This window comes from Phlebotomus papatasi, chromosome 2, assembly GCF_024763615.1.
Source record: "Phlebotomus papatasi isolate M1 chromosome 2, Ppap_2.1, whole genome shotgun sequence".
Classification (NCBI taxonomy): domain Eukaryota; kingdom Metazoa; phylum Arthropoda; class Insecta; order Diptera; family Psychodidae; genus Phlebotomus; species Phlebotomus papatasi.
This window is the reverse complement of record NC_077223.1, coordinates 105288851-105301128: the sequence shown is the minus strand read 5'-3', so window position 1 is coordinate 105301128 and position 12278 is coordinate 105288851. Positions and strand designations below refer to the sequence as shown.

Genomic DNA, 12278 nt, shown 5'->3' with positions numbered 1-12278 from the left:
TATTGTTGCTGGAATTCAGGAAAATAAAGGTAGCAATAAGCCTTGATGCATTTATGGTTGAAAAAATTCAATTTTGGTTATTTATGTCTCCGGCACACCTTTTAGATCAGGAAAATTTCATGAAGTCGAAATTCGAAGCCCTTTCTTTCTCATATTCTTTGCATATATCTATCTGATTCTCTTGCACTCTTCTTCTTCTTTTAAACATCACACCAAATTCAATTTCGATCAATCGAATTTGGTATGCGAAAAAATGAGATAGTAATATACAAAACATGTGAGAAAGAAAGAGATGCGAATTTCGTCTTCATGAGATTTTCCTGGTCTAAAAGGTGTAGCCATTATGCCTTCGGCACCCAATTTAGATCGGTAAAATTTTATGAAATCAAAATTCGCGTCCCTGTCTTTCTCAAAAGGTTCCCCTAAGTCTGTCCCATTCTGTCGGACTCAAAATTGGAATGAACTAAATTTAATTTGGTGTAATGTTGAAAAGAAGAGGAAGAAGAGTGCGAAAGAGTAGGATATACATATCCAGAACCTCTAAGAAACAAAAGGTTGTGAATTTTGACTTTATGAAATTTTCCTTATATAAAAGGTGTGCCAGGGCTATTAGAAAATATTTCTGGTAAATAAAATAGTACAATTGGGTAAGTATATAAATCGAATTTGACAAGACATTTTGTCATATTTTTTTTTGTTGACCAAAAATGATTTTTTCTGATCAAAATCGAGTTTTTATTGATGAAAATTGGTCAAAATATTTTTTACTGCCTTCATTCTTTTTTAATTAACAAATTTACTAAAATATCGGTTTTAGTTAATAAATTCAATTTTGTTAGTAATGGCTCCGGCACACTTTTTAGATTAGGAAAATTTCATGAAGTCGAAATTCGAATCCCTTTCTCACACGCATTGCATGTAGCTATCTATCTCATTCTTTCGCACTCTTCTTCTTCTTCTTTTGTACTTCACTCGAAATTCAATTTAGCTCAATCGAATTTGGAGTACGGAAGAATAAAATAGACATATGCAAAACGAGTGAGAAAGAAAAGGATGTGAATTTTGATTTAATAAAATTGTTCTGATTAAAAAAGTGTGCATAAATTTTGAATTTTGACTTTAAAAAACCGATTTAAGACACTGAAATAATCAATTTTAGTTAGTCAAATTTGGTTAAATTATTGATAATTTTTTTCCTAAAAGAGCAAATGAATTTTTATCTTACCTAAAATATATTTTTTGACTGATCAAAAACAATTTTGTTTTACTGTTCTAATGGCTCTGGTACACCTTTTAAATCAGGAAAATTTCATAAAGTCAAAATCAAATTCCTTTCTTTCTAAAATGTTTTGCAAATGTGTATCTCACTGTTTTTGAACATCACACCAAATTTAATTTAGTTCATTCGAATTTTGATTCCAAAAAAATGGGATAAACTTAGGAAACCTTATGAAAAAGACAGGGACGCGAATTATGATTTCATAAAATTTTACTGATCTAAAAGATGTGCCGAAGGCAAAAACCCAAAATTTTACCGCCAAAATTCATTTTTTACCAATGATGAAATTGAATTTGTACAATTCTTCACAATTCTTTTTTTATTTACTGACATTGTGTAAATTTGAGTTTACCTACTTATCACTTAAATTTAATAATAGGGTTCACCGAAAGCTATATTTAAAAATACGGATTTTAAATCAAGACGATTTCATGAAATCTAAATTCAAATTGAAATGAATTGCACTGAATTTATTATGATGTGGAAGTTTTGTAAACAGTTTGAGAAAGATGGAAATAAATTTTGATTTCATGAAAGTTTCCTAATCTAAAAGATCTACCGGAGATATTAAGATTTTGTTTGAGCGTAAGCAAGAAAAAACTAAAATTCATCAAATTCGAAAAAACGATCTCGATTTGAAAAACAATTTCTAGCAGATGCTTTACGGCATTTATGGTTAGATTTAGATAATTATAATTTTGACACATGTGTTACAGCAGGAAAATTTCACAAGATCAAAATTCAAATTTCTCTCTTTCTGAAAATTTCTGAAATTGTCCTGATCTAAAAGGTGTGATCATGAAAATTTCATGAAATCTAAATTCACATAATTTTCCGTCTCATATTACAGTAGACTCTCGCTAATTCGGCTCCTTTAACTTCGCGGTACTTTTTAATTCGAGCAGCAGTTAAATTTGAAAAAAGTTTGTTGACATTTTTCGAGTTCGATTATGATTATCAAATGAATCAAATATGCCCAAATTTGGCACGGTTTGTCTTAGTTTTGATGTGATTTTGCATTATTGATGGATTTTCATGCAATTTACGTTATAATATGAGTGTGTAAACTCAATATCTATATGCACACGAATAAAAAATCGTTGAATTTCAAAAAGTTTGTCGCCCGAATTTCTGTCTAATTCGGCAGACATTTCGGTCCCATATGCCCGAATTTGAGAGAGTCTACTGTATTTGCATAAGTATCCTACGTTTTCACACTTTTCTTCTTCTACTGAACATCACACCAAATTAAATTTAGTTCAGTCCTATTTCGAGACAGAAAGAGTGGGATAGACTTATGCAAATCTTTTGAGGTAGAAAGAGAAGTGAATCTTTATAAAATTTTCTTGATCTTAAAGATGTGGCGGACCCATTCTCAAACATTTTGCATACATCGACCCCATTCTATCGCATTCAAAATTGGATCGAATTAAATTGAATTTATTTTGACGATCAAGAGAGGAAGAAGATTTCGAAAGAGTAGGGGAAAGTACGCTCCCTTCGAACGTTCATGCCTTCGAATAATGTAAATTTTCTTTTAGTTTTCCTAAGAGAATTACACATTTCCATTAAATATTAGGGTAAGTGTGCCGAATTTCGGCATAGTTGCATGCAAACGCCAAAGTCTCAAGTTTGAAATGTAATATTAGGTGAGATTCTTAACAATCTCACCTACTATAATCCTAACAAAATTTCATGTCCTCCGATCGACCTCAAACTTGGCCAAAATGTGTTTCGCCACTTCCTGATCACGAATATATATGTGGCTATTTTACGTTCCCGGCCGGCCGCTCTTTGGAGCTTAATAGCTCCTAAACTAAAAAAGATATCGACTTGCGGTTTTCGGCAAAGGTTATATATCGGGTGAAAATTGCAACTTGGTGCATTGACCCCCCACCCCCCACCCCTCCTTCAGCCATTTTGAAGACCCCCCTTTTTTTGTTTTCTCAATAGCTCCGTCCCTATGGCATCGAGCGGGCTCAAATTTTAGTATGTTATAGCTGGGCCTTAGAGCTTTCCATCAATACCAAACTTAAGGTCCCCTGACCCCCCAGACCCGAGCTATAAGGGTCCAAAAAAATTTCTTAAAATGGCCATAACTCCGGTTCTAATTGTCAGAATTTAAAAAATGAGGGCTTTTTGGAAAGCTTTCGTGAAATGCCACTTCCCCTTCTAACATCGCAAGTTCATAAAACCACCGCTAGGGGCGCTATTATTAAAAAGAAAATTTTTAAATCTTATAAGTTAAATAACTCAAAAATTCCATTGTGCATCGGGCTGAAATTTTAGTATGTTGTAGCCGTTGATTATACCTATCAAACAAAAAAAACCTTAAGTCGATCTAAAACCCCTGACCCGAGCTATAAGGGGTCAAAGTTCGAACATTGACCGGCCTCTATCTCCGGTTCTAATTAACATAGCGACCTAAATTTTACCTTTTTGATTTCGTCTCGATGAGCACTTTCAGATGGAAGTTCAAAAATTCACCACAGGTGGCGCTGCGATAGCGTCAAAATTCATCGAAATTCAAAGTCACTTTTCTCAAAAACGGCATTGTGCAAGTTAATGAAATTTTAGTATGTTGTAGTCCAGTCTAGGACGTTTCCAAAATGGTGCAAATGTGCGCTGTGGTTAAAACAGAACCGGAGATATGAGGGGTCAAAGTTCACAAAATTCAAAAAATCATATCTCCGGTTCTATGTGACCGATTTTAATGAATGAGGGCTCAAACGAAAGACCTCACCAAATGCTACAACTTTCTAGAACATTTGAACGTTGTGGGACCAACACCAGGGGCGCCACAGTCGAAAAACCAATTTCAATATCACATAACCTCAATTATCTCGACTGTAGCTGAACCGATTTTGATGATTACTTCGACATAATTGTAGAGCACATTTGTCTCTACATTTCGTCCATACATCATTTTCCACTCAGACTACGCTATCACTCCGATTTTGCCGTTTAAGTGTGAAAAAAATTGATTTTTTCCATAATACCGCTTTGAAATCCCTGAGATGCCAATTTGACTGCCTCTACTCCACCAAGACACTTAAAATAGGGTTTTAAATGGAAAGTCCCACAAAATACAACAATTCTTTGATATAGTTGAAGTTCAAGAAATGACTACTTGGGGCACTCTGGATGAAAAAACAAGTTAAGAAACAAAAGACCTCGCTTATCTTGGCTTCTGAGTAATCGATTAGATCAAGTTCTACGGCAAAATTATAGAGTACATTCTGGTCTACATTTCACCCATATAACACTTTTCTGTCAGTTCATCCAAATCCTTGATATTTTGGTTTAAATACAAAATTTGTATAATTTCACGAATTTGATTCAAGATAACTGAATGGAGACTCACAATTTCAGCTCTAAATCGAATTTGCATGCACTCCGAGTTAGCTCACTTTAAGAATCTCACCTACATAAGCCGGTTAGGATTATCTGTCCCTTTTTAATACAAATTGATTTTTTTTATTACTTTTTTATAAGGAGTGTTACTTGGAACATTGTACACAGTTTAAAGTCTTTATTTTCTTTAAAATCATTCTTAATACATTTTAAAATTAATAAAAATGTAGATGTAGCATTGGTGGCCTATTCCGGCCACCTTCATTCTCATAGTTCCTTGCCCTTTCGGAATTCTTCCAATGCCTTTTTCAGATCATCTTGCTCGTCGAAACGATTTTTTTTGTTATTTTTCTGTATTGTATAATCTCTAGAAAATGCAAAAACAAAAAAAATCATGGAAATTTTAGGAACAAAGTATGTGGCCGAAATTCCAAGCTGGCCGAAATTTGGTACACTTACCCTAGTTGGCTTATCATCAATTGTTGATAATTCCATGATAATTTAGTGAAAATTTCTCAAGAAAAACAAAAGAAATTCACATTATTCGAAGGCATGAACGTTCGAAGGGAGAGCACTTTCCCCTAGACATATTCAAAATGTTTGAGAAAGAAGGGGATGTGAATTTTGATTTTACGAATTTTAATTGATTCAAAAGATATACCGAGGCCATTAGAACTGGAAATAAGGGCAGCCGACCAGAAGAAATTCGATTTTATTAGGAACGTAAAGTATATCTGGAAAGAAAGAAATCTTTTCTTCTTATTTCCAAAAGGATTTCCGTTCTTAACGGATTGAGAAGGAATTTGATTTTCTTGAATTCCAGCATCAACGTCAGTACTCCTTCTTCAACTGTTTACTATAATTAACTTTCCCGGAGAGTTCAGTATTTCACTTTAAGCAGAGTTCTATGAATTCAATATTTATTTAATTCAATTAATATGGTGAGATGTTAAAGAGAGCAACAAAAAAATTCCCCACACAATGTTTGCTAATTCAGAACGAAATATTTACACAGTTCAAAGGCATTTTTTGTTCCTGTTCAAAGTAAATCAATTGCGTAAACTTTCTGAACATGAAATAATCAAATTTCCATTTATGAGAACCGCGCGAATGACGGGGATTTAATGGGGAGGAAAATAAACACGTGCCTCCACCTGAAATTCCAGGAAGCTGATATTGACGAATTGACATCGCATCGTTCTGATGATCCACGTGGAATGCGTCGACACAAAATCCAACCGAGCTCACAGAGTGCCCGAAAGGATTCCACAACGGTTCCCATGGGGAAACCACCAACCGGAAAGAAAACCATTGACCACAGTCCACATGATGTCTTTGTCCAGTTGGACGAATTGGTGGGACATGGAGAGGAAGCCGAATGGAAGGAGACAGCACGTTGGATCAAATATGAAGAAGATGTGGAAGAGGGTTCAGATCGCTGGGGTCGTCCCCATGTAGCATCTCTCTCATTCCACTCACTCCTCAATCTCAGACGTTGCCTGGAGACTGGAGTTGTGCTAATGGACTTGGAAGAAAAAGATCTTCCTGGCGTGGCATACAGGGTTGTTGAACAGGTAAGGAAAAATCTTTCAAAGATGACGCACATTTAAATCCCTCAAATCTAGCCCGGAAGGCTCAATACAAAACACAATTTTTTCTGGCTTCACAGATGGTTGTTGAGGATCTAATTCAGGCAGATGACAAAGCCACAGTCTTACGAGCCCTCCTCCTGCGTCATCGACACGTGAATGAGTCCCATTCGGGCTTTCACTTTGGCTCACGACGCAAATACAGCAGCTATACAAGTTTGCAGGTAATAAAAGCTCAAAAAGCTCTTTTTAATACATTCACCTCTTTTTTTTCTCTCAGACAAAAAAAATCTTTTATCCTTATTTTCGCACAAATTTCATCCCTCTTATATTATTTTTTTTCTTCAATTCATCAATGTTTTTGTACATATTTCGTGACATTCACTTCGTTAAAATTTTCTTTTTATTCATTTCATCACCAGTTTCTAAGGTAATTAATGATTTTATCCTGGATTACACAGAAAAATAATGTGAAAATATTTTCTACAAAATACTTTTTTTTTTATTTTCGTATCCGATTTATATTACAAAATTGTTGAAGTTTCTTTTTAACTTGAATATCAAAATGGATTGATTATGGATTGAATATCAAATCAATACCAAAATGGGATAGAATCAACACCAAAATGGGATATAATCAATACCAAAATGGGATAGAATCAATACCAAAATGGGATAAAATCAATACCAAAATGGTATGGAATCAATACCAAAATGGTATGGAATCAATACCAAAATGGAATAGAACCAATATCAAAATGGGATAGAATCTATACCAAAATAGGATAGAATCAATACCAAAATGGGACAAAATCAATACCAGAATGGGATAGAATCAATACCAAAATGAGATAGAAGAAATACCAGAATGAGATAGAATCAATACCAAAATGGGATAGAATCAACACCAAAATGGGATATAATCAATACCAAAATGGGATAGAATCAATACCAAAATGGAATAGAAGCAATATCAAAATGGGATAGAATCTATACCAAAATAGGATAGAATCAATACCAAAATGGGACAAAATCAATACCAGAATGGGACAGAATCAATATCAAAATGGGTAGAATCAATACCAAAATGGGATAGAATCAATACCAAAATGGGATAAAATCAATACCAAAATGGGATAGAATCAATACCAGAATGGGACAGAATCAATACCAAAATGGGATACAATCAATACTGTTTCCTAATAAATAATGACTTCCAAAAAAAATTAATGCTGCAATGGGATAAAATTAATTCCACGATTTCTAAAATTCAATCTCAAATTGAGATAGAAACTTAATCAAAAACTTAATATCATAAATTTGGTACCAAATTGTCCTAAACGTAAACCCAATATTTCTTAACTTAATTATAGAAATTAAAATCAATCCAAATTTGATATTTGGTATTGGTATTGGTATTAGATATTTGGTATTGGTATTGGTATTGGTATTGCATATTTGGTATTTGGTATACCAAATTTGGTATTGAAATAGTGGTATTAAAATCAATACCACGGGTATTGAATCTGGATACCTGAAAAATTTTCTCTGTGACCATTCACGATTTTGTTCTTGGTATCCCGGTTGTCCGCCTTAACCGTATTTGTTGACTAGGTCTTTTACCTTGTACCCGCCGAGAAATCGTATTTCTTTTCGAATGAGACATATTTTTCAATTGTTTTTTAGTTGAAAATAAAAAAAAAAACAGTCCATTCATTAATCTTCTTTGGAAAATTAAAAAATCCATAGAAATCTGTAATGTATTTACTTTGGCTTAAGAGGAGTTGAAAGAAAGAATGATTCTGTGATTCCATTTGATTCTAGTAATTCCATTCCCATTTAATCTGATGCCAGTGGTTCTTGAAGGAATATCATTTCAGATTCTATCAGAATAATATGTGAGATTTCATGGGTTTTATTGATTCTAACGGAAAAATGTGTCGGTATTCCAATCTTGAGTAACCCTAGCAAAATACTGCCCTTTCTACAGAAACTTTTTCTGTAGGATTTCAATGATACTCCACTGAGAAAAATAATGGGGTGCGATTAACTTTTTTTCCTCGGAACTTTAACACTTTTTAGGTGTAAAAATATATCAATATTTTTTAATGTTAATTTTACACCTTTTTAATTGTAAAATTAACATGAAAAAGGGTAACTTTAACCCATAATACACCTAAAAAACATAATATTTACACTGATTTCGGATCAAGATTTCCGGAATGTTATTTTAACTTTTTCGGATTTCTCTCAAGTGCCCTAATTAAAAAATACCTGACAAATAGAGGAAGTGAGGGATGGTTCGCACGCCTTTTGGAACTCAATATTCAAGATTTTTTTCTGAATGAACGGTAAAATGGACAATCAATTGCGCTATACCACAACTAACTTTAACTTTTTTTTAACTTTCTATGCGTGCCTCATTCACTGCCGTAAAATGTGTTCTTTTTCCTAGACAGGAAAATGAAAAAAGTATGATGATTTGTGCGAACCTTGCCTGTGGAGGCGAGATTCGCACGATGGGTTATCAAGGTTCGTCATTGCATTTTTTCCTGGAATAACTCTTGCTCACAATTAAAAATTATTTACCGATTATTAGATTCAAGTTCCACGAATCCACGGAAACCATTATTTCACTAAAAGAAGGTATCTAAAACAGATTTCTTCTAATTTTTCTGAAGCACTGTTTTTCTTGCAAATTTATATCGAAAAATCGACTGAAATGTGAAAATTTCAAATGTGACAACCCTAAAAATTTATCAATTTCTTTTTTTCATTTTCCTTTTCCTTTGTTTTCCTCTTTGAGGTTATGTTGTGATTTTAAGCTGCTGGAGTTACCTGATGAGTTGGCGAACCATAACACTTTCAGTGGTTGAACCAATACGCAGTGTAGTATTAAGGATTTTTTCGCCACTCGGAAAATAATTTTTCTCTGATGCAAAAAATATCACGTAAATATCAACTCAGATTAACCCTTCATCTATTGGTGTAAGTGATTATTTCTGAAAATCAATTTAACTGTGAGAAATCACACGAAATGTGAGTCATCAAAATTTCCCATTTTAGGCCATTTTTGCATTTGTGATTCTAGAATCTAGGAAAGAAGGGCTAGGTTGCCTATTTTTGCAGTGAAGATGAGGTTTATGATTATCTATCTAATGTCTAAGAAATGAGGAAGTAGCACTTTTCAAACAAAGAGAAAACTCGAATTGTTTGAAGGCTCGCACGTGCGAAGCATCCCTCACTTCCCCTATCATTAAACTTTTCTTTGCAGAGTAGATTTGCTAAAGCAAATTCAAAAATCTATTTTGTAGAAAATACCATTCACATTATTTTTGTGTAGAGCCACTTTGCTCTTCACCGTGTACATAAATTGTCTTGTTATTAAAAAGCTCCAGGATATTTTTATTTGCGAACTTTTGCTCTTAATTGAAAGCTGTAAATTCTTCAGCTGGAGGATGAGATTAAAAGTGTTATTATTATTAATAGTATCAGGGGCACTTCGTATGTGGAAATACACGAAGAGACTTCTTACGATAAAAATATAACTTTACACAACCATTTTAATTAAAATAATTCTTGTACATTTTTCCATATTACACTCTGATGTCCAACACCCACACACAAATTGTACAGAACCTATCATACCGTGTTGTTGATCGGAGTTGGGAGCACTTGATCTTTTCTTGGGTAAAAACAATCTACCACAAAAATAGCCATATAGAACACCATAAATAATTCCTGTATTTATGTAAAAAGCGACCTTTGACACAGAATCCATCTAAGGCCAGTGTCCAGTTGAAAAAAGGCATTTGTTGAATTTTCCAAGTGTTTTGTCGAGCTTCTTCAAAATGAACATTGCCATCCCAACAATTGGGGATTGCTATATAGATTTCAAAGGCTTAAAGTTAGTGCTATGCAATCAATAAACTCTATTTGTGGGTGATTTTGTCAATTATTCCACACTTCATCTTTCACCACCAAACAATTCCTACCACTCCGCTGCTGGCATTCAAGAAATCAATAAAATATGCATTGTGAATTTTCCTCTACCACCCCATCTCCCAAAATGACTACCATAAAACACATTATTCAAATGAATTTGTTTTTGAGGGATCTACCACCAAACATTCAAGGCTCCATTTCCAGCCAAATATTTACGTCGTTTATATATTTTTTTTTAAATAAATTTACGAACCAAACATCCCCATCCACACACTCCAACCACTCCAAGACTTTTACAAGAAACAATAAGTGTATTAAAAATTCATAACCACCTTCTCAATTCAGAATTAATACGTATATTTGCCTTCCAATGCCCTCCAGTCTATAAGAAATTAATTACCATTGCAAATATCCGTGTTTGAATAATTCACACAAAATTTCTCCAAATAGACGTCAACTTGCACCTCCATAGATTATTACTTCTTAAACTAATAAATAAATCAACGGAGTCATGGTCTACAGAATATCAATGCAATCCTAAAGTCATTTGCATTACAAAACTTATCGAAATCATTCTATTTTTGGTTCAAGCTGTCATTCACCCCTCATTTATCGTCATCTTTTTCCCAAAAAAATCAGATCGTGAGATGATAAAAATAGGTTTAAGTAATTAATTGATAAAATTTAAACAGAAAAAAATGAAGTTATTATATCTAAAATTTGTAGTCGTTGTGGATTCAGGAAGAACTGGGCACACTCGGTGTCAAGAATGGCTGCCCAAGGCGTCCGTTTAGTCCACCAACAGCCACAACCGATGGTTCTATCCCAAGGCGTCACTCAACTCTATCCTACTTACTATTCGTAATAAGACTAATATTTTTAATTCACCAGAGATGATGTTTATTTAACCTTCTTTAAAATAATTTAAGATCTTGTTGCAGAAATAATTGCAGTTGGTCTTTTTGTTTTTACAAAATTTTTACTGTCTGTTCTGAACATGCATTATAATTTTTATTTAACCGAAAATTTTCGATTTTTAAAATATCGTCTAAGGTAGGCCTGCTAAGGTTATATATTTAATCTTATTGATTTTATTAAAAAAAAAAGTGGTAGGGGAGACTGGGTTAGAATTAGCCACTAAATGAAATTTTTTTTTAAAGTGAATTAGCGAAAAGGCGACCCAGTTAGTGCATGCTGACTTATTTCAGTATTTTCATTATTTTATAAATTTTCTTTAATATTTTTGATATTTTTTTTATATTATGTTTCTGAATGAAACAGTGAATAATTCTATGGATTTAGAAGAAGTAAAAAAGAATTTCATCAGTCCAAAAAAAGCGTTTAAGTAGCACTCTTCGGGAAACGATCCAGTTACCCCACCTTACTATATAGTTCATGTGTATACTGTAGATGCAGGGGATTTTTCACTGCAAGGATGACTTTTGTCTCCTGCTGTTTGTAAGCTTTTTCTTAATTCTAGTATTTAAGGATGGCCTTCACCGATCAGACATGATATAGATTGGATGGGACACAACCATCCTTAAGTCCCAAGATGAAAGAAAAGCTTAAGAACAGCAGAGGTCCGAAATCACCTTTGGAGGGTTAAACAAAACCGCATCTACGGTATTATTATTGTGAATTGTATGTTATTAAGTTGTCTATTGTCTTTCTGTGATATGTTCTATTTCGATTAATATTTAAAAAGCTATAATCCTGAAATTCAATTTCCAAAATCCCGAAAGCGAAAATTCTAAAATCTTTAAATCCAAAATCCCAAGATACAAAGTGCCGAAAGCCAAATCCCTGAATGGTCATAGTTCTAAAACCCAAATCCCGAAAGCCAAAATTCCGAATGGGAAACATTCTGAAATCTAAATCCCGAAATCCAAAATCCTGAAACCCAAATTCCTAAAATACAAAGTTCTGAAAATCAAATTCCCAAAATACAAAATCCCAAAAATTCTAAATTCCAAATCCCAAAATACAAACTCCCGACAGTCAAAATTCTGGATGGTCAAAATTTTAAAATCCAAATCCCGAAATCCAAAATCCAAAAATACAAAATCTCGAAAACCAGAATTCCGAAAGCCGAATTCCTGAACGGTCATAAT

At 33.5% G+C, this 12278-nt stretch overlaps 1 protein-coding gene across 12 annotated transcripts in view; it reads left to right on the top strand.

Annotated features, from left to right (window-relative positions):
- Positions 1 to 12278, top strand: part of LOC129800602 (band 3 anion transport protein) — a 73206-nt gene that overhangs the window by 47802 nt on the left and 13126 nt on the right. For 6 of the 12 annotated variants that reach the window (XM_055845105.1, XM_055845107.1, XM_055845104.1 and 3 more), the window contains 3 exons: positions 5800 to 6207; positions 6303 to 6446; positions 10894 to 11028. In XM_055845105.1, coding sequence (XP_055701080.1) covers positions 5800 to 6207; positions 6303 to 6446; positions 10894 to 11028 — 687 coding nt within the window. Of the gene's footprint in view, positions 1 to 5799; positions 6208 to 6302; positions 6447 to 9858; positions 9913 to 10893; positions 11029 to 12278 lie in introns of all 12 variants that reach the window. The other 6 variants (XM_055845106.1, XM_055845103.1, XM_055845108.1 and 3 more) reach the window with 2 other exon arrangements.